General features: G+C 42.2%; 1 protein-coding gene across 21 annotated transcripts in view; it reads left to right on the top strand.

Annotated features, from left to right (window-relative positions):
- The window catches only part of LOC144599431 (disks large homolog 1-like), a 354,144-nt gene that overhangs the window by 165,156 nt on the left and 166,371 nt on the right, over window positions 1–22,617 (top strand). The window contains exon 1 of one of the 21 annotated variants that reach the window (XM_078410320.1): window positions 3,110–3,214. The exons of the other annotated variants lie outside the window; for them this stretch is intronic. Coding sequence (XP_078266446.1) covers window positions 3,125–3,214 — 90 coding nt within the window. The 5' untranslated portion in view covers window positions 3,110–3,124. Of the gene's footprint in view, window positions 1–3,109; window positions 3,215–22,617 lie in introns of those variants that run through there. 21 annotated transcript variants of the gene reach the window in all.

Here is a 22,617-nt window from a genome sequence, read left to right as displayed (position 1 = left end):
CTACTGGTGCTACGGTTTTTTCCCACATCCCAAAGATGTGCGGATTTGTATGTCAATTGGCCTCTGCAAATTGTCCCTGATGGGTAGGGAGTTTAATGCAAAAGTGGGATAACATAGAACAAGTGTGAATGTGTAATTGATGCTCAGTATGGACTTAGTGGGCCAAAGGGCATGTTTCCATGCTACATCTATAAACAAAACTGAAGCTGGTTGATCTGCTTGTATTGGCAATTAGCAAGGAGCAATAAATGGGGGACTGAACATTTGGATTATTATTCAAAACGTATTGAGTAACTCAATATGAGGGAGGTCCATTGGCACATCTAGTAGAGTTGTTGCAAACTCAATGCAATCCTGACCTTGATTGCTATCTGTGCGGGGTTTACATGTTCTACCTGTAATTACATGGGGTTTCACTGGTGCTCTGGTTTCATCCCACGTTCAAAAGATGTTCAGTTTTGTAGATTAAATGGCCACCATAAAAGTGATGTCCAGGTGAGGATAGAATTTGGGGGCAGTTGATGAAAACATGAGGAGAATAAAAAAGAAATGGGATGAATGTGAATGCGAGGGAAGGTACATGGTTGGTGGCAAGACCCTTAAAAGCATTAATGTGCAGAAGGATCTTGGGGTCCAGTTCTATAGTTCCCTGAAAGTGGCAACACAAGTAGATAGAGTGGTCAAGAAGGCGTATGCTGTGCTCGCCTCCATTGGTTGGGCCATTGAGTGCAAGAGTCAAGAAGCCACGATGCAGCTCTATAAGGCTTTGGTTCGGCCATAGTTAAAGTACTTCGTGGAGTTCTGGGCACCCCCATTATAGGAAGGATGTAAACGGTTTGGAGAAGGAGCAGGAGTATTACCTTTAATACTGCCTAGATTAGGCAGTATTAGTTACAAGGAGAGGTTGGACAAACTTGGATTGTTTTCTCTAGAATGCCTGAGGTCAAGGGAAGACCTGATGGGAATAAATAAAGTCAGAACCCTTTTCCCAGGATGGAAATGTCAAAGACTAGAGGGCTTAAGCTGTCAGGTATGAGGCAAAGTTTAAAGATGTGCCGCGCAAGTTTTTCGACAGAAGGTGGTGGATGCAGATAATGTGCTGTCAGGGGTGGTGGTGGTGGCAATTGCAATGGTGGTATTTGATGCTTTTAGATAGGTTCATGAATATGGTGGGATAAGGATCACGTGTTGGCAGGTGAGATTACTTTATTGTGGCATTATGGTCAGCTATTGTGGTCGGCATAGATATTGTAGGCCAAGGTATCTGTTCCTGTGCTGAACTGTTCTATGTAGTGTAAATTGGTGGTTGATGGCATGAACTCAGTGGGCCAAAAGGCAATGTCCATGATGCGTCTCCCTGATTGTATAATTCTAAGAACACTTGAGTAGTGATTTTCAATCTTATAGCAATGGCTTGATATTGTGTCCACGGCCAGAAATTTGGGAATGGATACTGCTCACACTAAACAATTCATTCTTTAAATGAGATAATGACTTTGTACCTTTTGTGTGTGTAAATGAACAATCCATCCCTTCTGTTATGCTCAATTTAGACCTCGAAAAATGCAGATTTTTGTGCTGCCTTTTTTCCTGCTCTCCCTTAAATTATGGTCATCCCTATCTTTAACTCTAATATTATCTATAATTGGTGTAGTTGAAATAAAATGGATTATACCTTCGTTAACTTGCACTACCTAAGGGGTTAATTCACCAGTCCCTTATTGCTGCTCCATATGGCTCTGATTGTTGTTGCGATCATTGAGTCATTCTAAACAAGATGTTGTATTATGTCAATGTATGATTTTGATGAGATATTTTAAATATAGCCCCACCTGATATACTGCATAATTTGATGCAGCATGCATTATTTATTTTTCCTTCATTGGGAGCCGAATAAAAGAAATACAGTACCACCCCCTCCCTCTATGCCGTGACAGAGGACAGCCTTCGTATCATGGATATTGCTCATCATTCTCAATTGGACTGTTTTCTTTAATCCAGTCCAGTGCAACAGGGTTTACTTCTCCAATAGTGAAGCCATAGTGTTCTTTACCCTCCCCCACTTCCCAAATAACTGGCTTTTTGTACAGTTCTTGACTTTTTAAATTAAGAATTTAATATATGCAGGTCACGACTAACCTGAGTGAAAGCTCTTGATGATATCGTATTTTATTTGCTAAACTGGTAGTGGTAAGTTGCTGCTGATAATCATTGGGAAATGAATTCTGCGGTCTCGCATAGGGTACTCTTCTGGTAGTCAATGAATTGCAATGCTATGTAAATACGATACTTGGGCAGGTTTTTTTTGGACATGTGGGAGAAATAACGGGCTTTTTTCCTTGAACTAAACCTAATTTTATTTTAAACATAAAGCTTCGTGCAACTAATTATTCTGCATAAATAGTTAAATCAATTTACTTAATTCATGCAAAAAGTGGCTTTAAGTCTTTTATGGTGTTTGACAGGGGATTATTTCATTGCCAAGGTTAAAGTGTCATGTGCTTAACCAGCATTCAGAGATACCGTTCTACGGAGTACATTTACAGTTTATCCTGCAGCACATTTGCAGATGGTCGTGTATCTTGTAGTTTCCTGGCATAAGTCAACACTTGTGACTATGCAACCAATGCATCCAGTCAGCACTTACAGGGTTTATTTGCTGAATCACGCATGCCTGTGGAAAACTAGCTTTGTTCCTTGTCATAGCTTTACCAGACTTGGCGCAACTCACCCACTCCTTGCCTCCTAACTGCTGCCTTTAAATTGGATTGAGCAGCATTCTGTTCAATCTATTTGCAATCACATCAGCTCAGTCTGCAAATGAGCTCTCATCCGACTCTGTGCTTTTAAAGGTGCAAAACATTAAGCATATAAAGTGGGCTCAATCTTAACACAAGCTGTGTGGGCCAGGGTTGCCCTTCATACAGAGAGTGTGACACGATCTAATTTATTGCAAGGAATCGGGTTCCCCCCCTTTTATAAAACCAACCTGTGACTGTGTGACGCAGCACAATCTAGTTTATCTTCCTAAAGTACCAGCTACCGTCAGATGTTTCACAATAAAGTGAGATCTAATACAGCAGTCCCATTGTAGAGGAGGTAGAATAAAAGCAGTAGGGAAAGGATGTTTGCTTCTGTTTGGTATGCCAAAAAGCTGGGCCGTCGTTTTATCAAGAATGTGAGGAAGTCTAGACAGCAGCATCTTCATCTATCGGTAAGTTGTTGAAACAGACAGTAAATGCTTGCTTCATGGTTTGTATAGATTTAGAACTGAAATATGATATCCTTGACTTATTTCTGTCAAACTCTTAAAAATCAACATTTTTTTAAAAAGAAGCTTCCAGTTTAGATATTTCTGCATACTGTTTTTTCTTCTTTTTATCTTCACGTTGCTCTGGTCTGGTGCTGCTTTATTTTCTAGAAGAATTTTTAGGATTCCCTGCTAACAATCTCCCTTGCACAGTTGAAGTTATAGATAGTGCATGAAAGGTTACATGGTATTCCATGATCAAGTTTGTTGATGATCGGCTGGTGCTTTGAGGATAAACTTGCTTGGGGAAATGCTGCGGGAAGGGTGAATATTGCATTGCATTGATTACTTACCAGTAAACCTGAGGCAGGCCGCGTGTGCTTATGCTACTGAGTTAGTCTATACAGATGTATTTATCAGCTATTATTGAATTAATCTAGCTACAAAATCACTTATTTTGAAAATTAATTCTTGGAAAACATCCATGTGGAGTTAAACCGTGAGCAATTGTGCATTGCACATAGACTCGGGATTTGCATAGTTTAAAAGTTCATTGTTCGCCCAAACCTCCATGATCGATCGCAATTTTAAAAGGTCTGCTGCACCTGGAACAATTAAATTTGAGTGTTAAGTTGCAGCAGTCTGAACAGCAAACAGCTTTTTGACAGGCCTTTTGACATACTGTAGGGCAGATGAGTGCTGCAATGAGACGTGCACACAGCTAAAGATCAAACAACCACTTGGCACTTTTGAAACTGGCTTCTTATGCTACATTACAGTTCCTATAACCCTGGCATTTTGTGATTTCTACACATTACAATTCATGATCTTTTTCTGTATGTAAAAATTCAATACTTATATGATATGAGTAATTTTTTTGTACTTTAATGTTGAATTTCTGAACTTGTGTAATTTGCCAATTTGTGTTTAAAATTCGTTGGGTTTGACTAATGTTACCATTGATGCATTTAATATGGTCTTTCCTCTTTAGATTGAACATTTTGAAGGAGCCAAAATTGTTAATGTTAACTGGTCCATTTTAATTTAACAATGCAGAATTCAAAACAAACCAACAAGTTGTGAATACAACTTTGTAAACATTTGGTAAAGAATTGTACAGGGTTCACAGTACTTGTGTTGGTCTGAGTATTGAATTGCTAACATGATGGAAAAATTGTTATATAAGAGAATAACTGCAGATGCTGGTACAAATCGAAGGTATTTATTCACAAAATGCTGGAGTAACTCAGCAGGTCAGGCAGCATCTCAGGAGAGAAGGAATGGGTGACATTTCGGGTCGAGACCCTTCTTCAGGAAATATTGTTATGATGGAAATAATGGAAATGATGGAAATATTTTGTTTTTGGATTGCTCTGAGTGGTTTTTAGATGAACATCAATACAAAAGTAGCAGAATAACAAAACTAATGGTACTCTTAGTTTTTTGTTCTACCGTGGGCAGTGAGGTCCCAAAACTTTGGGCCGGAGTAACTCAGTGGGTCAAGCAGCATCTGTAAATGGAATGGATCTGTAATATTTTAGTTCGGGACCATCTTTCCATTTGATAGAGTAGGGGGAAAAAGCTGGAAAAGAGAGAAGGGGTGTGGGGCAAAGCCTGGTGAGTGATAGGTGGATGCAGGTGGAGCGGGGGCGGAAGGATGATAAAGGTTCAAGGTGATACTGATACAGAGAAAAGAAAAGGGAGAGTGGAATGTGGAGCTGGCGGGAAGGATATGTGTGGACAGGGGCAATGGAAGAGGACATAAAATGATATATAGGACATAGGGATGGAAGAGAGGTGATGTGCATGTGCAGTTGGTGGGAGGGAGAAGCGGAGTGACTCAGATGGTGGGACAGGTGGGTGCACACCAGGATTGGAGGGGGGCAGGGGTCAAAGAGATAGGGGTTGTATTACTTGAAGCTGGAGAATTCAATGTTCCTACTGTTTGCTATAAGCTACTCAAGTGGAATATGAGGTGCTGCTCTTTCAGTTTGTGTATGGCTTCGCTCTGGAATTGGAGAATGATAAGGACAGAAAGGTAGGCATGGGAACGGGAAGGTGAATTAAAATGGCATGTGGCCCAACTGGCAATGAAGGAGGCTAACGACAGAGGTCACTATGGGAAAATGAATTAAAATGGCATTTGGTGTCACTGACAATGGAGGAGGCCAAGGTGCATCTCGCACTTTGTTTTGGTCAAGATTCCAGCATTTGTATTTTCTTATGTTTCCACTTTATGGGCATGTTTATATTTACACAAAGCAGTGTTTCTATCCAATGTTCCATTATTATTCTGTCGTATGGGGAGTCCATTCAGAAGCTATGCAAATTTTTAAATGTCCCGTATTTGTAGAAAGAAGTGCAAGTTTATCAAGGTAGTGTCTCTTTGTGGAGCTTGGAACTCAGAGTGCAGAACTTTGAACAAATTAAGATAGACACCTTCGGAGCAACTCAGCGGGACAGGCAGCATCTCTGGAGAGAAGGAATGGGTGGTGTTTCAGCAATGTCTGCTTTGAACAGATTGTTGGTCTGCAGTTGATTCAGTGCACTCTTCTTGTATCTTCACTCCTGCTTGGATGTGATTTCTTGTGCTTTGGCAGTCAGTCATTCTACATAAAATTACAAAGCTTACAAGCACGAGAGCATGGAAGAAAGCTGTTTGGCTCACAGATTGTGTTAGTTCGATGCAAGAGCAATTATCCCACTCCCCTTCCCAGATTCCTGCATGTATGTTTTTTCTTTCAAACGCTTAGTAATAGAGTAATACTACACAGAAGTAAGCCTTTTGGTTCAACTCATTCATGTCAACCAACATACTTATCTAAGCTGATCACATTTGTTTGCATTTGGCCCATATCCCTCTGGGTAATGATCCTTCTGCCAGTGTGAACAGTTTCACTCAATGGTCTAAACTTGTCTTAATATCAAAAGCTTTCCATTGCAACCCCGGTCAATAACTTTGCTCCAAAGAGAGAACTTAGTCATCCCTGTAACTAAAATCCGACATCCTTGGAATCATCCTATTAAATATTTTCTATCCAAGGCTACTCTTCCAAAAATGTGTGACCAAAACAGAACAGGATACCCCAGTTCCAGCCAAATCAATGTTTTCATTCATGTCCCTCAGTTGCCAGAGATACTCCTTGACCCTTAGAAGCATAAGGTCTCAATCCTACCAATGTGTGCTAGGGTACAGTAATTGCATTTGATCAAAGCATGTACTGAGTTTTAAACCCCTCTGAAACCCCACTTCTGGTGTAATGTTTAATTATTAAACTGAGGTTCTATTTGTTCAAAAGTACCCAAAAATCAACTAAAGTCTTGCAAGTCCTGTCATGGATGACATGCTTCTATAAACCATTCTCACTTGGCTCCAAGCTCATAGATTGATTGCTGTGTGATGCTGTGTGATTGATAGCATTTCATAATGAATCATCAGCTGCATTTGTAAATATGTTGCAGGGAAATGCAGCTATTTCCCATCGTCAGCGTTCAGTAAGATGGCGAGTATGGATTGTTGAGATTCTTAACAGGCAAAAGAGATTAATCAAGTTAACCCAAGGCTGTGGCTTTGCATATCTGGCAATTTTATTTTGGGATCACCATTGGCTGTATGTTTTATACACATCAAGAAATGACAGGACTCATGAAATATAGAAGTTTTCCTTGTTTCATCTAACAGGGACAATTTAAGAGTGAAAAGCATCGTGCTAGATGATTGAATTCTGTATTTTGTCCTCTCCCAACCACCCTCCATTTTGGTTCTGCCAGAATCATTCGGAGCACAATAATAGAATTCCAGAATTGAGATGAGATGAACTACCTTTAACATAAAAGGCTGGTTTTGACTGCAGTGGGATATAAGCATTTAAGTAACAGCAAGGGTGAAAAAGTATTATGTTTGGTGTCCTATTTGGTGCAAAAATTGTAATGTTATTTCTAATCAAGCATCTTCTTCTTACTCATCACCAGAAGAATTAATCGAGAAATGTTTCCTCCTCACAGCCATAGTCAGTTGTGCCATCAATCATCCATCCCATCAACGTCCCCAGTTCGCAATGCCTTTGATAAAATGAGTTGATATTGGCTGATGATTATAGTCATCAGTCCATTTGTAGTTTCTCAGAAAAAAATAGTTTGTGTGCCCTTGCAGCAATACTCTGACCATGCAAGTTTGGGCTGACAAAGGTAAACTGCAAACACAAGGTGTCAAGTTAGGGACATTTTCAGTTCAAATATTCTTAACCAGTCCCCCAAGCTCGAGTGACTCACGTACTGTTCATTTTTGAGTTCTGAGATCGGTAATCAGGCCAATGTGGGAACCTTGGACTATTTCAAAGAAGGGGCAGGTGGTAGGTGGGTTGTTTGTGAGGGAGACTGTTTATGCAGGACACCTGTGTTGGTTTGATGCTTTCCGGTTGGTCCTTCTCTATTTGGAGCCATCTCAGACAGATTTTTGGCAGTGACTAGAATCATAGAGTGATACAGTGTGGAAACAGGCCCTGCGGCCCAACCTGCCCGCACCGGCCAACGTCCCAGCTCCACTAGTCCCACCAGCACGCATTTGATCCATATCCCTACAAACCTGTCCTATCCATGCACCCGTCTAACTGTTTCTTAAACATTGGGACAGTCCCTGCCTTAACTACTTCCTCTGGCGGCTTGTTTCACACACCCACCACCCTTAATGTGAAAAAGTTACCCTTCAGTTCCTATTAAATCTTTTCCCCTTCACCTTAAACCTATGTCCTCTGGTCCTCGATTCCCCTACTCTGGGCAAGAGACTGCACATCTACCCGATCTATTCCTCTCATGATTTTACACACCTCTATAAGATCACCCCTCGTCCTTCCAAGGAATAGAGTTGCAGCCTCCTCACCCTTTCCCTATAGTTCAGACGCTCTAGTCCTGGTAACATGCTTGTAAATCTTCACTGCACCCTTTCCAGCTTAATAACATATTTTCTATAACATGATGCCCAGAACTAAACACAATATTCCAAATGTGGCCTCACCAACGTCTTATACAACTGCAACATGACCTCCCAACTTCTATACTCAATACTCTGACTGATGAAGGCCAATGTGCCAAAAGTCTTTTTGCCCACTCTATCTACCTGCGACTCCACCTTCAAGCAACCACGCACCTGCACTCCGAGATCCTTCTGCTCCACAACACTCCCCAAAGCCCTACTATTCACTGTGTAGGTCCTGCCCCTGTTAGATTTCTCAAAATGCAACACCTCACATTTCTCTGTATTAAATTCCATCAACCATTCCTCAGCCCACCAGGCCAATCGATCAAGATCCTGCTGCAATTTATCACAACCACTATCTGCAAAACTATCCACTTTTGTATCATCAACAAACTTGCTAATCTTGCCTTGTATGTTCTCATCTACATCATTGATATAGATGACAAACAGTAATGGGCCCAGCACTGAACCCTGAGGCACAGCACTAGTCACAGGCATCCAGTCCGAGAAGCAACCTTCCACTAGCACCTTCTGCTTCCTTTCATGAAGCCAATTTCCCCATTCAGCTGAAGAAGGGTCTCGACCCGATACGTCGTCTATTCCTTCTCTCCAGAGATGATGCCTATCCCGCTGAGTTACTCCAGCATTTTGTGTCTACCAGCTATCTCTCCTTGGATCCCATGCGATCTAACCTTCCAGAGCAGCCTACCACGCGGAACCTTGTCGAATGCTTTGCTGGTCCATATATACAACATCTGCAACAGCTTCCCATTAGCTCTACAGCTGCAAGAAGTGTGTCGGAAATGAAACGCGAGTGTAACCATTGGCCACTTCCATGAGCTATGAGGAGCGGAGTTATGCAAACCACTAAACTTGTACAGCTACAGCATTGGAGGCAGTTGAGAAGCTTGTATACTGGCTACTCAAGCTAGTATAGCGAGTGATTAACGAGTGATTAACTTTCTAATTCCCTGGAAGCTTTGACAAGGAAGAATTTGACTGTGAGCAAGCACTCCCCACTTTCCTGGAGTGAAGTTCCAACAACACTTAAGCAATGCTGTTTTGAAAAAAATATGCATTGACTTGAATACCCATTACTTCCATCATTCTGTTGTTTCACTGTACAAGCTATGCACCAAGATAGTTTTGCCATGTCTCTTAGAATCATGATCTCAAATGTGTATGAAGGAAGCAGGCTAGTACAGGGCAAATCATCAAATCTCAAGCTCTCATCCAGATGTTCACTCACTCATGTTCAAAATATTGCTTCATTGTGACATGTATTGGACAGCTAAACTGTCGGAACATTTTCACCAGGATTACAGCAGTTTGAGAAGTAAGCACCAGTCTTCCTGAGGACATTGGGAAACGGAGGGAAAAAAACACACACTTACTGGTGACTCCCATTTAAAAAAATATCCTGCTGTAAGGAAAACCGCAGCCTTGATGGATATTATCTAACCTGCCAGATATATAGAATATTTTAAACGGATTTTTTTGAAAAAGATCTGTGGGAAGTTGCAGCATAGTGTGCATGATCTGTCATGGTCTTGTTGCAATCTTTTTGTACTCGATTGTTAATCTGTTGCCTGTTATAGCTCAGTGTCAGTTTGAGTGCTGCTACGGTAGAAAGTTGTACATTCAAGTCCCACTGCATACATTACATAACGTGGCCTGACATTTAAGTGTAGTTCTGAGAAAAGGTTACGCCATTACACATGCTGTCTTTCAGCTAAGACATTAAATAAGAACACTCCTGTCTTTTCAGATGTACAAAGATGTCACAGGATTATTTGTGCTGCAGTTTTCAAGAGTTCCTTAGCTTTTCCTCCTCACAAGTTTTCCTTAAAACTATTATCTGGTCAGTTATTTGTGAGAGCATACTCCCAACAGTTATTGCACTTTAATATTTCGTAAGCAATAAAGACTTTAGGATATCCTGAGTAGTGTAGGAAAATAACTGCAGATGCTGGTACAAATTGAAGGTATCATTGACCCTGACATCAGTCTGAAGAAGGGTCTCGACCCGAAACGTCACCCATTCCCCCTCTCCTAGATGCTGCCTGACCTGCTGGGTTACTCCAGCATTTTGTGATTCCCCCTAACATTAGTCTGAAGAAAGGTCTCGACCCGAAACGTCACCCCTTTCCTCTCTCTTAGATGCTGCCTGGCCTGCTGAGTTACTCCAGCATTTTGTGACCCCCTTCCCAGTTCTCCCACTGTCTTCCTGTTTCCACCTATATCCTTTCTTTGCCCCCCCCCCCGACATCAGTCTGAAGAAGGGTCTTGACCCGAAACGTCACCCATTCCTTCTCTCCTAGATGCTGCCTGACCTGCTGAGTTACTCCAGCATTTTGTGATACCTTAGGATGTCCTGAGATCTTTAACAATGTTTTCATTCAATTTATTTTGGAAGTGTGTATATCTAGCCAGCTGTAGAATATGTTTCAAGTACACATTTTAGCAAGTCTGGATAAGCTACAATCAATGTATGTAGGTTAATTGGCTGGGTAAATGTAAAAATTGTCCCTAGTGGGTGTAGGATAGTGTTAATGTACGGGGATCGCTGGGCGGCACGGACTTGGAGGGCCGAAAAGGCCTGTTTCCGGCTGTATATATATATGATATGATATGATATGATATGATAATGCAGAATTTACCATTTCTGCAACTAGGTTTCTGTGCTTTCACTTCCGATATTTTTTTCTTGGCACATGATGCCTGTACTTATTTGCACCTAATGTAGCGACCAGATGCTCTTACACCAGATACTGTACTGTGCGTATACTGGCATCGTGGTTACATTACTAGGCTACTAGCCAGACTACTGGACCATTGTTACAGAGACATGAAATTGAATCCCAACGTAAAAAATTTAAAATCTAAACCAAAGTAGATAAGAGTTTTTTTTTGAAAAGCAAGACTATATTAATCGGGGTCTTTACACACATGCTGAAAGAGCCCTTGATGGAGTTGACTCAACTCCTTTTCTGTTCAGGAGTATTTAGGGAAGAACAATAATTGCTCAGATTGGCAGAGTCCTAAATAAATGAAAGGGAAGACTTGTTATTCTGACTGTTGACATGCAGTTCCTTGCATGATTCCATGGAACATTCCACTGTACATCATAATACATGTAATGGACAAAGACTTTTGACTTCTGCCCAAACAAGAATAGTCCTGACCTGAAATGTCACCTGCCCATTCCCCCAACAGTTGCTGCCTGAAGTGCCGAGTTCCCCCAGCACTTTGATTTGCTCAAGTTTCCAGCATCTGCAGTTCATTATGTCACTGTCAACACTTCTCAATGTACCATGTGAAGTTTATCCTCTGAGTATTCCAAAATGCCAACCAAATTTTGAAACTAGTCGAGGCTGTTAATAAGAAAATATGCTAGTATATGTAGAGAAATTAAAAGGCGATTTTTTTTTCTCCAGTTATTAATGAAAAAGAATGGTTTACGAAGTGGGGAGCTTTAAATGATTAATCTATCTGCTTATTGTTACTTTGCTTGAGCCCCTTTACTCACTTTTCCTTCAGTGTCTTTTAGTATTGTCTGATTCTGTTGAAGGAACAGATGATTGTGCAATTGTGCAACGTTAACACTTTTCCCTCTACAGATCACACCTGACCAACTTAATGCTTCCAGCATTCTTTCTCAGATTTTCAGTAGTATTTTGCTTTTTCTGTGTGCGAGAGATTTTGTTTCTTTTAGAAACACAGCATGGAAACAGTCCCTTCGGCCCACAGGGTCTGCACCGACCAGCGATTCCTGTGCACTAGCACTATCCTACATACCAGGGACAATTTGCAATCTTTACTAAAGCCAATTAAGCTGCAAACCTGAAAGTCTTTGGAATTTGGGAGGAAACTGGAGCACCTGGGGAAAACCCACTCAGTCACGGGGAGAATGTACAAAGTCCATACAGATAGCATACGTAGTCAGGATCAAACCTGGGTCTCTACCGCTGCGCCATGGTGCTGCCCCTTTGCTATGGGTTCACACTCATTCAGAAGAAGTGTGGTGCAGACAAAATGTGAAGCCGTCAATCGATGATATAAATCCTTGGGAATTGCCGACCTTTTGTCAATCACGCCAAATTGGGTTTTGACAACCACCCAAATCCATAGTTTCCACTTGGGTACTTTATTTAGCAACAGGAAGTTCATCTCACCTTCTGTAGTTTTGGTGGCATCAAGCCTTGATGATGATGCCTGAAGCTCTATCCACGCTAGATATTTCAGGAGTGCTTCCTGAATATCCACCCACCTGAAGGCCAATGCCTGAGAAGGCAGAGTTCAGCAAGAATTGATCACAATGGCTTGTTATATGCTGCAGCTGCTGTCTCTCTCCACCTCTGTCCCTGCCCCTTCCCTTTCCTCATTATTGCTGTTGCTTCATGGAAAAATAAGGAAACATAAACGCTCTATCAAAATTGGGCCACTGCTCATGTTTTGCACTCCCTTGGTACCTGTCTTCCATGTGTCCACGTGTGTCCTCTTTCGCTATGCATGGCTTGTTCAGTAGCTGTTGTGGCAGCTGCGGATGACCATACAGGGACTGGTTTCAGACTACAGCCCCTCATAAGACCAACACCAGTTTGTGTTGATTAACAATCAATTGCTAGACTTTATTGGATTGACTGGGGTAGTATGCTTGAGAACTAATAATGATAAGACAACAGCTGATCCAGGAAGCCTAAAACTATAACCACTTTTACTGAGTACTGCATGAACACAACAGCTGAATTGCTCTTATTCACTACTAGACCCATTTAACACAGGTACTTCAGGTGACGATTTGTTCTGAAAACATACAAGAGAGATCAGGCTTGGATTCCAGGTCTGCACCCAGCCAAGTGCAACATTGCACTTTGTGTCCCTCCATTTGAGCATTGCAATTAGGCTTTCAGGTGTGCAAGCAACTGCTTAAGGATGTGAGTATGCATATCAGCTGCCCTCTTTAGACAGCTTGGTTGTCTTCAGCCTTTATTCATACCAGAATTGTCATGCAAACTTTCCCTTCTTTAGGACCATCCTTTAACATCAACTACCACTAGTTCCCAGTGATTTAGCACATGTCGGTTCACCTCGAGCAACCAAATCAAGCCATTTGTGGAGTATCTGAGCTGCTTGATGTATCAAACAGCATCCTTGGAGAACAAAGATAGGTGAAGGTTTGGGTCGGGACCCTTCTTCAGATTGATTGCAAAGTGGGGTAGTGGAAAGAAAGTTAGAAGAAAAGAGGGGGAGGACAAAATGTGACAGGTAATAAGTGAACACAGGTGAGCCAGGTTTTGTGATAATATAGATGGTTGTACAAAGGTCAGGGATGGGAAAAAATGACGTGAAACAAAAGATTTGGAGAGTTGCAATTTGTGAAGCCAGAGGAAGGAGGGTAGGGTGAGGAGATAAATGTGTGAGGGGCACAGGAGAAAGAGGAGGGAAGGGCCGGTGTTTAGAGTTTACCTAAAATTAGAGAATTCAATGCTCATACCGTTGGGTTGTAAATTACCAAGTGGAATGAGGTGCTGTTTCTCCAGTTTGCATGTGGCCTCACTCTGGCAATGGAGGAGGCCCAGGACAGAAAGGTCAGAATGGGAATGGGAAGGGGAGTTAAAATGGTTAGCAGCGGGCAGATCCAGTAGATCTTGGCGGACTGAACACGAGTGTTCAGCGAAACAGTCACTGAATCTCCACTTGAACTCGCCGATGTATAGGAAGCCACATTGGGAATACCGGTTGGAGTAGATGAGGTTAGAGGTGGTGCGTGTGAACCTCTATCTCACCTGGAAGGACTGCTGGGGTCCCTGATTGGAGGCAGGAGAGGAGGTATAAGGACAGGTGTTCCATCTCTTGCGGTTCTCGGGGAGGGGGTGGTCTGGGTGGTAAGTGATGAGTGAACCAAGGAGTCTGCGGAAGGTAGTGAGGGGGGAGGATGGGAGGATGTGACTGGTGGTGGGATCATCTTACCTATTCCTGGACATCCAAGATGACCTCTGCCTTTAGTAAACACGGTTTCCCCCTCTGCTGTCATAGATGAATCCCTCACCAACATCTCCGTGTCCCCTAGTTCTGCTCTTGCTCCCTCTTTCCCCCAACCTCCTTTCAGAACATGGATCGAGTTCCCCAGGCCCTCACCTTCACCCCACCAGCCTCCGCATTGTTCACATCATCCTCCAGCATTTCCATCACCGCCAGCATGTTCCAACCATCGTGAGGGCAAACACAAAGATGAGGAACAGCACTTCGTATTTCGCTTCTGTATCATACAACCATTAAACATTGAACTCTCAAATTTTCGGTAACCATTAACAATCCACTCCCCCATCCACATTCTTTCCTCTGGCTTCACAATTTGCAACTATTGAATCCTTTTTACCTCCCCTTTTTTTCATCTCCGTCTTTTGTCCATCCACCTCTCAATCAAAACCCCCCTCGCCTACGTTCATCTAATACCTGCCACCTATCCATGTTCTCCAGGGATGCTTTCTGAGCCACTGAGTTGCTCCAGCACTCTTTTGTTTTGTTAACCAGCGTCTGCAGCAATCTTGTTTCTGCAGTACAGAATATGGCTTTGCTTCTGTTTCCTGGGATTATGATTTTAGCTATGATACCTGCAAAACAAGGACTCTTCTACAAGATACTGGGCCAACACACTTGTTCCTCACCAGGCTGCTCTTGCCTGGAAATATGTTGACCTTTTGTAAGATCTGAAGGGCATTGGTGAAAATGGCAGTGTTTAGGTGATGCCACAGATTAACATTTAGCAGGTTGAGGGGTGTACATGTATTTCTTACGCTGCCTTTAACAGCTCGAATGGATGAGGGCTAAATGCACATGCTTGTTTATTACCATTAATCAAATTTTCCCTCTTAAAATGTTGATGCTATTTTATTGAATTCAAGTTCACTGCAACAAGGTCTTGTTTCTGTACGAATGGGGTATGAATCACAACAATCTGCAGGGACATTGCAAAATGCTCCAATATTTAGAAGGCAATCAAATTAGTTGCGATTCACCAACTCCATTGTCGTCATTAAGAGCAATGTATGCTGAGTGCTGTAATGTAAATCTGCAAACGGATGTGGATTTGCTCTTTCCAGACCAAAGTAATATCTCTTAAGCTTGATGGTTTGACTGTGATTCAGGGTAAGCAGGCATTTGAAATCTAATTTTATCCTGAATTCCATGTTTCTCTTTCCACCAGCCTATTGTGATTCTGAATATCAATTACCCCTTTATGGCCCATGGCATTGGCAGAGATATGCAAACAAACAATCTGTTCGTGTGCGAAGATAATGGAATCACCATGCTCCTTAATGAGATTTTACAAAATGTTATACCTATCCCAAAGGAAGATTTATAGTCATAGAGTCTTACAGTGTGGAAACAGGCCCTTCTGTCCAACTTGTTTACACTAACCAACATGTCCCATCTACACTTGTCCAACCTGCCTGTGTTTGGCTCATATCCCACTAAACCTGCCCTATCCATGTACCTGTCTAAATGTTTCTTAAATATTGCTATAGCACCTGCCACGACTACTTCCTCCATCAGCTTGTTCCATACACCCACCACTCTTTGTGTGAAAAGGTTACCCCTCATGTTTCTGTTAAATCTTTCCCCCGTCACCTTAAAGCGATTTTTCCTCTGGTTCTCGATTCCCCTTCTCTGGGCAAGAGACTCTGCGTCTACTCAATTTATTCCTCTCATGATCTCGTAAACCTCTGTAATATAACCCCTCACCCTCCTGCGTTCCAAGGAATAGAGTCCTAGCCTGCTGAACCTTGCCCTATAGCTTAGGCCCTCGAGTTCTGGCAACATCCTTGTAAATCTTCTCTGCACCCTTTCCTGCTTAACAATATCTTTCCCGTAACAAGGTGCGCAAAACAATACTCTAAATGTGGCCTCCCAACATCGTGTACAACTGCAACATGATCTCCCAACTTCTCTACTCAATACTCTGATGAAGGCTAGTCTGCCAAAAGCCTTTTTGACCACCCTAAATACTTGTGATGCCATTTTCAATAAAACTTCATTTGTGTATTTTCCTTGCTCTGTTGTTTCCATATTTTTTCTAAATTTAAAATGAGTTGCCCTGTGCCACATTAAATACGGAAGACATTTATTTCTTATTTTTTCATTTTGTGGGATGTGCGTTTCACTGGCAAAATCCCTATGCCCATTCCTTAATGCTTAATGCATTTGAGTAGGTGTGGTGAGCCTTCTAGTGAAGGTACTCACACAGTGCTGTTGGTAGGACTTCCAGAATTTAGACCAAGTGAAGACAAAGAACAGGTGTGCAACTTGGAAGATAATATGCATGTGGTTGTCTTCCCATGCTACTCATGTCTTCCTTAGATGGAAGAAATCATGGGAGCCGATGGTGCTGTTGGAGAACCTCAGGTTCATTTTGGAGATGGTGCATTCAGCAGCCACTGCTTGATGGTGGAGGTGATGGTGCAGGGAATGTATGTTTAAGATGGTACCCAGGATGCCAGTAAAATGGGACTGCTTTGTTTTGGTGATGCTGAAGTGTGTGCCTGTTCGTGTCCGTGTGTGTATGTTCGTGTTCATTTAGGCAAGTAAAAAGGGGTCATGCTTTTGAGGTGCCTTCTATGTCATGGAAAGTTGACTCCTGGGGTGTTGATAGTGGGTCGCAGTGTTGATAATGGATTTCTCTATGATGTTAATGCTATTGTATGTTGAAGATTGGCAGCTGACTCTTGTTCCAGCTGGTGCCATAAATGTTCTTTGGCACTTAACAACCGAGAGCTAAATATTGTCTAGGGTTTGTTGTGTACTGGAATGGACAGTTCCATTTCTGAAGAGTTTAAAAGGAAGCATAGTACTGTTGCCACAATCATGTCCATTTCTTCTCTTATGGCACTGTGCTGGGAGTTGTTTGCTAAAGCACTGAAAGTGATTGGTCTTAAGACAGTAGTTTGAGGAATGAGTGACATCCTGCACTAATTTACTGGCACGGAGATGAAACATCAGTGAAGAATTGGAGTAGGTCACTTGACCCTTTGAGCTAGCTCGGCCATTTATTATCATAGCGGAACTGGTTTTAAACTCAATTCCTCATTCGATTTATTCATGGTATCCTTTCACATTCTTGCTTTAACATTGACTTAAAGGTATTCAAATAAATTGCTTTTGCCATCCTTTTGAGAAACAATTCCGAAGACACCACCCGAAGGAAAAAGTTTTGCTTCATCTGTGTTGTGTGGAACCCCTTATTTTTAAACAGTGATCCTGAGATCCAGATTTCTCGCAAAGAAAACATTCTCTCCCCAGCTACCCAGCCAAGACCCTTCAGAACTTGTATGTTTCAATAAAGTTACCACTCTGTCTTCTAAACTCGAGTAGGTACAAGTGTACCCTGGCCAATTGTTTCGGAACATCAGCCTTTTTTTTCTGGTTGTAAGTCTGGTAAATATTCTCTGAACTGCTTCCAGTGCATTAACATCTTTTCTTTGATAAGGAACTAATACTGTACACAGTACTCCAGATTGTGGTTACATAAAGCTTTGTATCATTTGTTTTGACAAGATGGCACTGGAGAGAGGAGACATTTTGTAGGCAGCATGCAGGACAACACTCGTACACCCACATTTTGATCTCTTAAAAACTGAAATCTGCAGCCAGAACTACAACAGTAGAAATGGGCTTACAAGCCATTTAAATGTGTTAGCATGCAATACCCTCCCCACCCCCAACCCCACCCCCAATCCCACCCCACCCCACCAATCCCCTCAGCAACATTCTAGCCAATATACAATCCTTAGAGAACAAGATGGAAGACTTGAGAGAAAGACTCTTGTACCAGAGGGATATAAGGGATTGCTGTGTTCTCTTTCACAGAGACATGGCTCTGCCCCAGGATTTTTCCATTCAGTGTATAGCCTGGATGCCGATGTCTGGAAGAGGGAGAGGCAGCAATGACTGCTTCAGGATAAACTCATCCTGGCGCTCAAATGGGAACATCAGGTGGTAAGTGCCGACTGTTCTACCTACCAGGAGAATTCACCGTCGCCAGCCTGACTGCAGTCAACATACCGTCTCAAGTTAGCGCTTGGGGAATTGAGCGCCACAATCAACAAGCACGAAACAGCATACCCTGGAGCCTTCAACCAGGCTGGCTTGCAGAAGTATCTCCCCAACTATCAGGATATCACCTTCAACACCAATACACTTGATTGCTGTTATACTTCCATTAGGAACACTTATTGCGCTACCCCTTGCCTCCACTTTGGAAATCTGACCATGTGGCTGTGCTGTCTCTTCCTGTGTGCAGGCAGAGATAGAAGAGCATGGCACCAGCAAAGAGAATTGTGAAGAGCTGGTCAGGGGAGGCAGAGGAACAGTTATGGGACTATCTCGAATTGGTGGACTGGGCCATGTTCAAAGATATGTTAGCAGACCTGAATGAATATACCACTCATCACTGACTATATAAAAAAATGCTCTGTAAAAAAAATATTGAGTCTTTCCTAACCAGAAGCCCTGAATAAACCAGATGCTGGAACTGTGGTATTTAGGACGGGGCCGGTCCATAGTCGAGAACTCCAGGTGCGGTCTCCTGAAGGTCACCGTGAGCAATTGAGAGAATTCTGGACTAAACAGAGTCGCTGATGGATGCTTGATGGCTATGGCAGGGCTTGCATGCTGTCACTTTCTGCATCAATGTGTAGCATAAGTGACAAATGACTTCCAGAGGAGCTCAATGCATTTTATGTATGCCGTTTAAATGAAAACAACGACACTCTTGCACAAGCTTCCTTCCACTCCCCGCCTCCAAGCCTCTGTTGATCCTGTGATCTAGGTCTCTGAGGCTAACATTAGACCGTTCGTACAAAGGCTCAATTCACACAAATCGTCCAGTCCAGACAGCATACTTGGCCAAGTGCTGAAGACCTGCGTGGACCAACTGACTGTAGTATTCAAGGACATCTTCAACTTCTCGCTTCTGCGGTCTGAAGTTCCCACCTGCTTCAAAAAGCATCTATTGTACCAGTACTCAAGAAGAGCATGGTGACTTACTTCAATGACTACCTTCTGGTACCACTCACATCCACTCTAAGAAGTACTTTGTGAGGTTGGTTATGGTATGGATCTACTCCTGCCTCAGAATTGATCTGGATATGCTTGAATTGATCTATCAGCCCAACAAGACAACAGCAGATGCTATCCACTCTGCTCAGGACTAACAGACACATATGTTGAGCTGTTTTTCATTAACTCCAGCTCAGCATCAGATAAAATCAACCTCTCCAATACTAATTATCCCCTCAGCACTGTTTCAAGTCTCCGGGCCTCTGTACCTCCTTTTGCAACTGGATCCTGGACTTCCTCATTAGAAGACCTCAATCAGTGTGGTTTGGTAACCACATCTCACTGACCATCAATGCAGGTGCACCACAAGGTTACGTGCCCAGCCCCCTGCTCTACTCTCTTTTTACCCATGACTGTGTGACTAAACACAGCTCCAATGCCATCTATAAATTTGCTGATGGCACCACTGTTGTTGGCTAATCATCACAGAGATGATGAGTCAGCACAGGGGAAAGAGAGAACGTTTGATTGAGAGTTGTTGCAATAATAAGGAACCAATCGGTGATTTCAGAAGGAGAGATTTGGGGGAGACGTGCCAGTTCTATTGGCGAATTGGTGGCTGAGAGATGCAGCAACTTCAAATTCCTGGGCGTTAACATCTTGGATGACCTATTCTAAGCTCGTGCATATAATCACAAAAAGCGTACCAGTACCTCTATTTTTAGAAGTTTGAAAAGGTTTGGGATGTCACCAAATTTCTCCAGATACACTGTAGAAACTATTCTTACCGGTTGTGTTCTCATGGAACAGCATTTTCATAGCACAGGAATGCAAGAGGCTGCAGAGAGTGGTGGACTCAGCCATGTTCATCACGGGCACAGCCCTCCCCACCATCAAAAGCATTTCCAGACGGCCATCAACAAGGATCCTTGCTCTCCGGACAATGCTACCATCAGATGGGAGGCACAGAAGCCTGAAGTCCCACACCACCAGGTTCAGGAATTGCTTCTTTCCTGCAGCCATCAGGTTCTTGAACTGACCTGCACAACCCTGATTCCAGTTCAACAACGCAACGCCACAGACCATCTCTTGCACTGCCAAGGTCTTGTTTTCTAATTATATATTTGAACTAATGTCTTGTTTTTTTGCACAATCTTTGTCTTGTAATTTCTGCATGACTTATGTTTTGTGAACAACTGACAGTGAAGTCATGGTCATCTTCGAACTCGAAGGACGAACAACAACAACAACAACATGTTTTGTGTATTGCCTGGGTCTCTGCCTCTGATGCTGCTAAAATGAAGATTTTCATTGTACATGTACCTCGCCATACTTGTACATATGACAATAAAATAACTGAAGAATATCTTCCCTCCTTTTTTCATTTAGTTCCACCAGCTTAAAACATCATGATCACTTCCTATTCCTGCAAAGTGGACTTTGGAAAAGTAGGCACTAGATAGTCAGTAGCCTCTGCATCTCTGGTCTGCTGTCTCCTTCTTAGGTATTGGGCTATTTTCCTCAAAATCTACAATCTTACAAATTTGTACATTATTCTCCGTCTGCCAGATCTCTGCCCCATTCAACTTTCGTATCTCTCATGTCCTCACAGCTTACTTTCTCACTTGTTTTGCAACCTTGCCATTAATCTTTTCAGTATTTCCGGCACTTTCTGTTTTTATCTATGCTGATCTTGTCCTCCTCAGAAGTAGAGATGGTATGGTTGGAAGCTGGAAGTTTGAGAATAGAGTGATTCGTTAGTAATAAGCTGGGTTGAATTTATTTTATCTTTTTGTGTGGTGGATCACAAAGTTACAGGTCGCGAGATGACACTTTCTGCAGCTGATGACCATACACAGCTCCATGGGATGTCCGATTTTGAGCCGACATAGCTGTACTGAGTCTATTCCATACAGCATTGTGGAGGGCGATCTCGATATGAAGATTTTTTTTTGTCTCCGTGAGAGTAAAAAACATTTCTGGTCACAAATCATAAAGAATTAACAAGTTATTTTCCATTGGAAAGGCTGTCACCAGATGAGATTTAGGGTGCCATATGTTTCACTTGATTGATGGTTGATTCCATCTCCTACTATTAATATTAACCGCACTTTTCACTTTTAAGTGATTAGTAGCATTCCGTGCTGTTGATATCACAGTTAATAGTCCTATAATATTAGAGCTAACAAATTAGCCACTTGAGCAAAGAGCAACGAAGAAAAAGAAGTTACTAGTCCTATAATATTAGAGCTCTAGATAGAGCTCTTAAGGATAGCGGAGTCAGGGGGTATGGGGAGAAGGCAGGAACGGGGTACTGATTGAGAATGATCAGCCATGATCACATTGAATGGCGGTGCTGGCTCGAAGGGCCGAATGGCCTCCTCCTGCATCTATTGTCTATTGTCCTACAAATATTTAAAAGTGAGTGCATGCACACACTGTTCATCCTCCAGCCAGGAATTGCATCGGATTAAGAGAATATAACTGATTTAATTATAAATCACTTACAAAAATGTATATTTGTTCAAGACAGAAACAAAAGCCCTTGTAGATAATATAATTAAATTACAGAATTTATGAATATTTACAGAATCAAAACTTTTGGCTTCCTGTGGTTGAACGTTGGTGGTGGAGATTTGCTGGGAAAATGGAATATCTTAGTTTGCACCCAGAATTAAAATCAAAGTTATCATTGAGCTTGATAATAAAGCTCTTTCATTTTCTCTGGTTGATTTTTCCATTTTCCACTTTTGGCATCATTGTGATATCCAAATGGCTATCGAAAACTCCAATTTAGGCTGAGGCGCAAGCCTCCAAAGCTCTAACAGTACCATCTGCTCTATGTCCATGCCCACCCTCTCCATTAATTATGTTGTTCAGCAACTTCTCTGTTATATTTGGCCCATGCCTTTGAAGTGGGTGCTATCTTCCCAGCTGAAGACAGCACCCAGACTGTGCTGAGAGCAACAATGTAGTCCCAAAAAGGGAAATGGCAGTGGAAAATCTTCCCCAAAAAGTTTCTCTGCCTCTTTCCTGATGTAATGCCATATGTAAATGACTTAATGGCCGCCTGTGGCAAATGGGCGTAGTCTGGTGGTTTTGCATCTTGAGTGCATGCTTCTTGCATACCCATTAAAACTTTGCAGAAAGATTCTGGTTTCAGAAGCTCTTCAACACAATCTCGGGTATTGCAGTGAAATATTGATTCAATTTCAAATGGTCCTGAAGTGGGCATATTAACCGCACTGTTCACTTTTAAGTGATTAGGAGCATTCCGTGCTGTTGATATCACAGTTAATAGTCCTATAATATTTTTGTTTCCTGTGGCTAT

This window comes from Rhinoraja longicauda, chromosome 13 (genome assembly GCF_053455715.1).
Source record: "Rhinoraja longicauda isolate Sanriku21f chromosome 13, sRhiLon1.1, whole genome shotgun sequence".
Classification (NCBI taxonomy): domain Eukaryota; kingdom Metazoa; phylum Chordata; class Chondrichthyes; order Rajiformes; family Arhynchobatidae; genus Rhinoraja; species Rhinoraja longicauda.
Note: the sequence above shows the minus strand (reverse complement) of the source record. Positions and strands in the feature narration are given on the sequence as shown.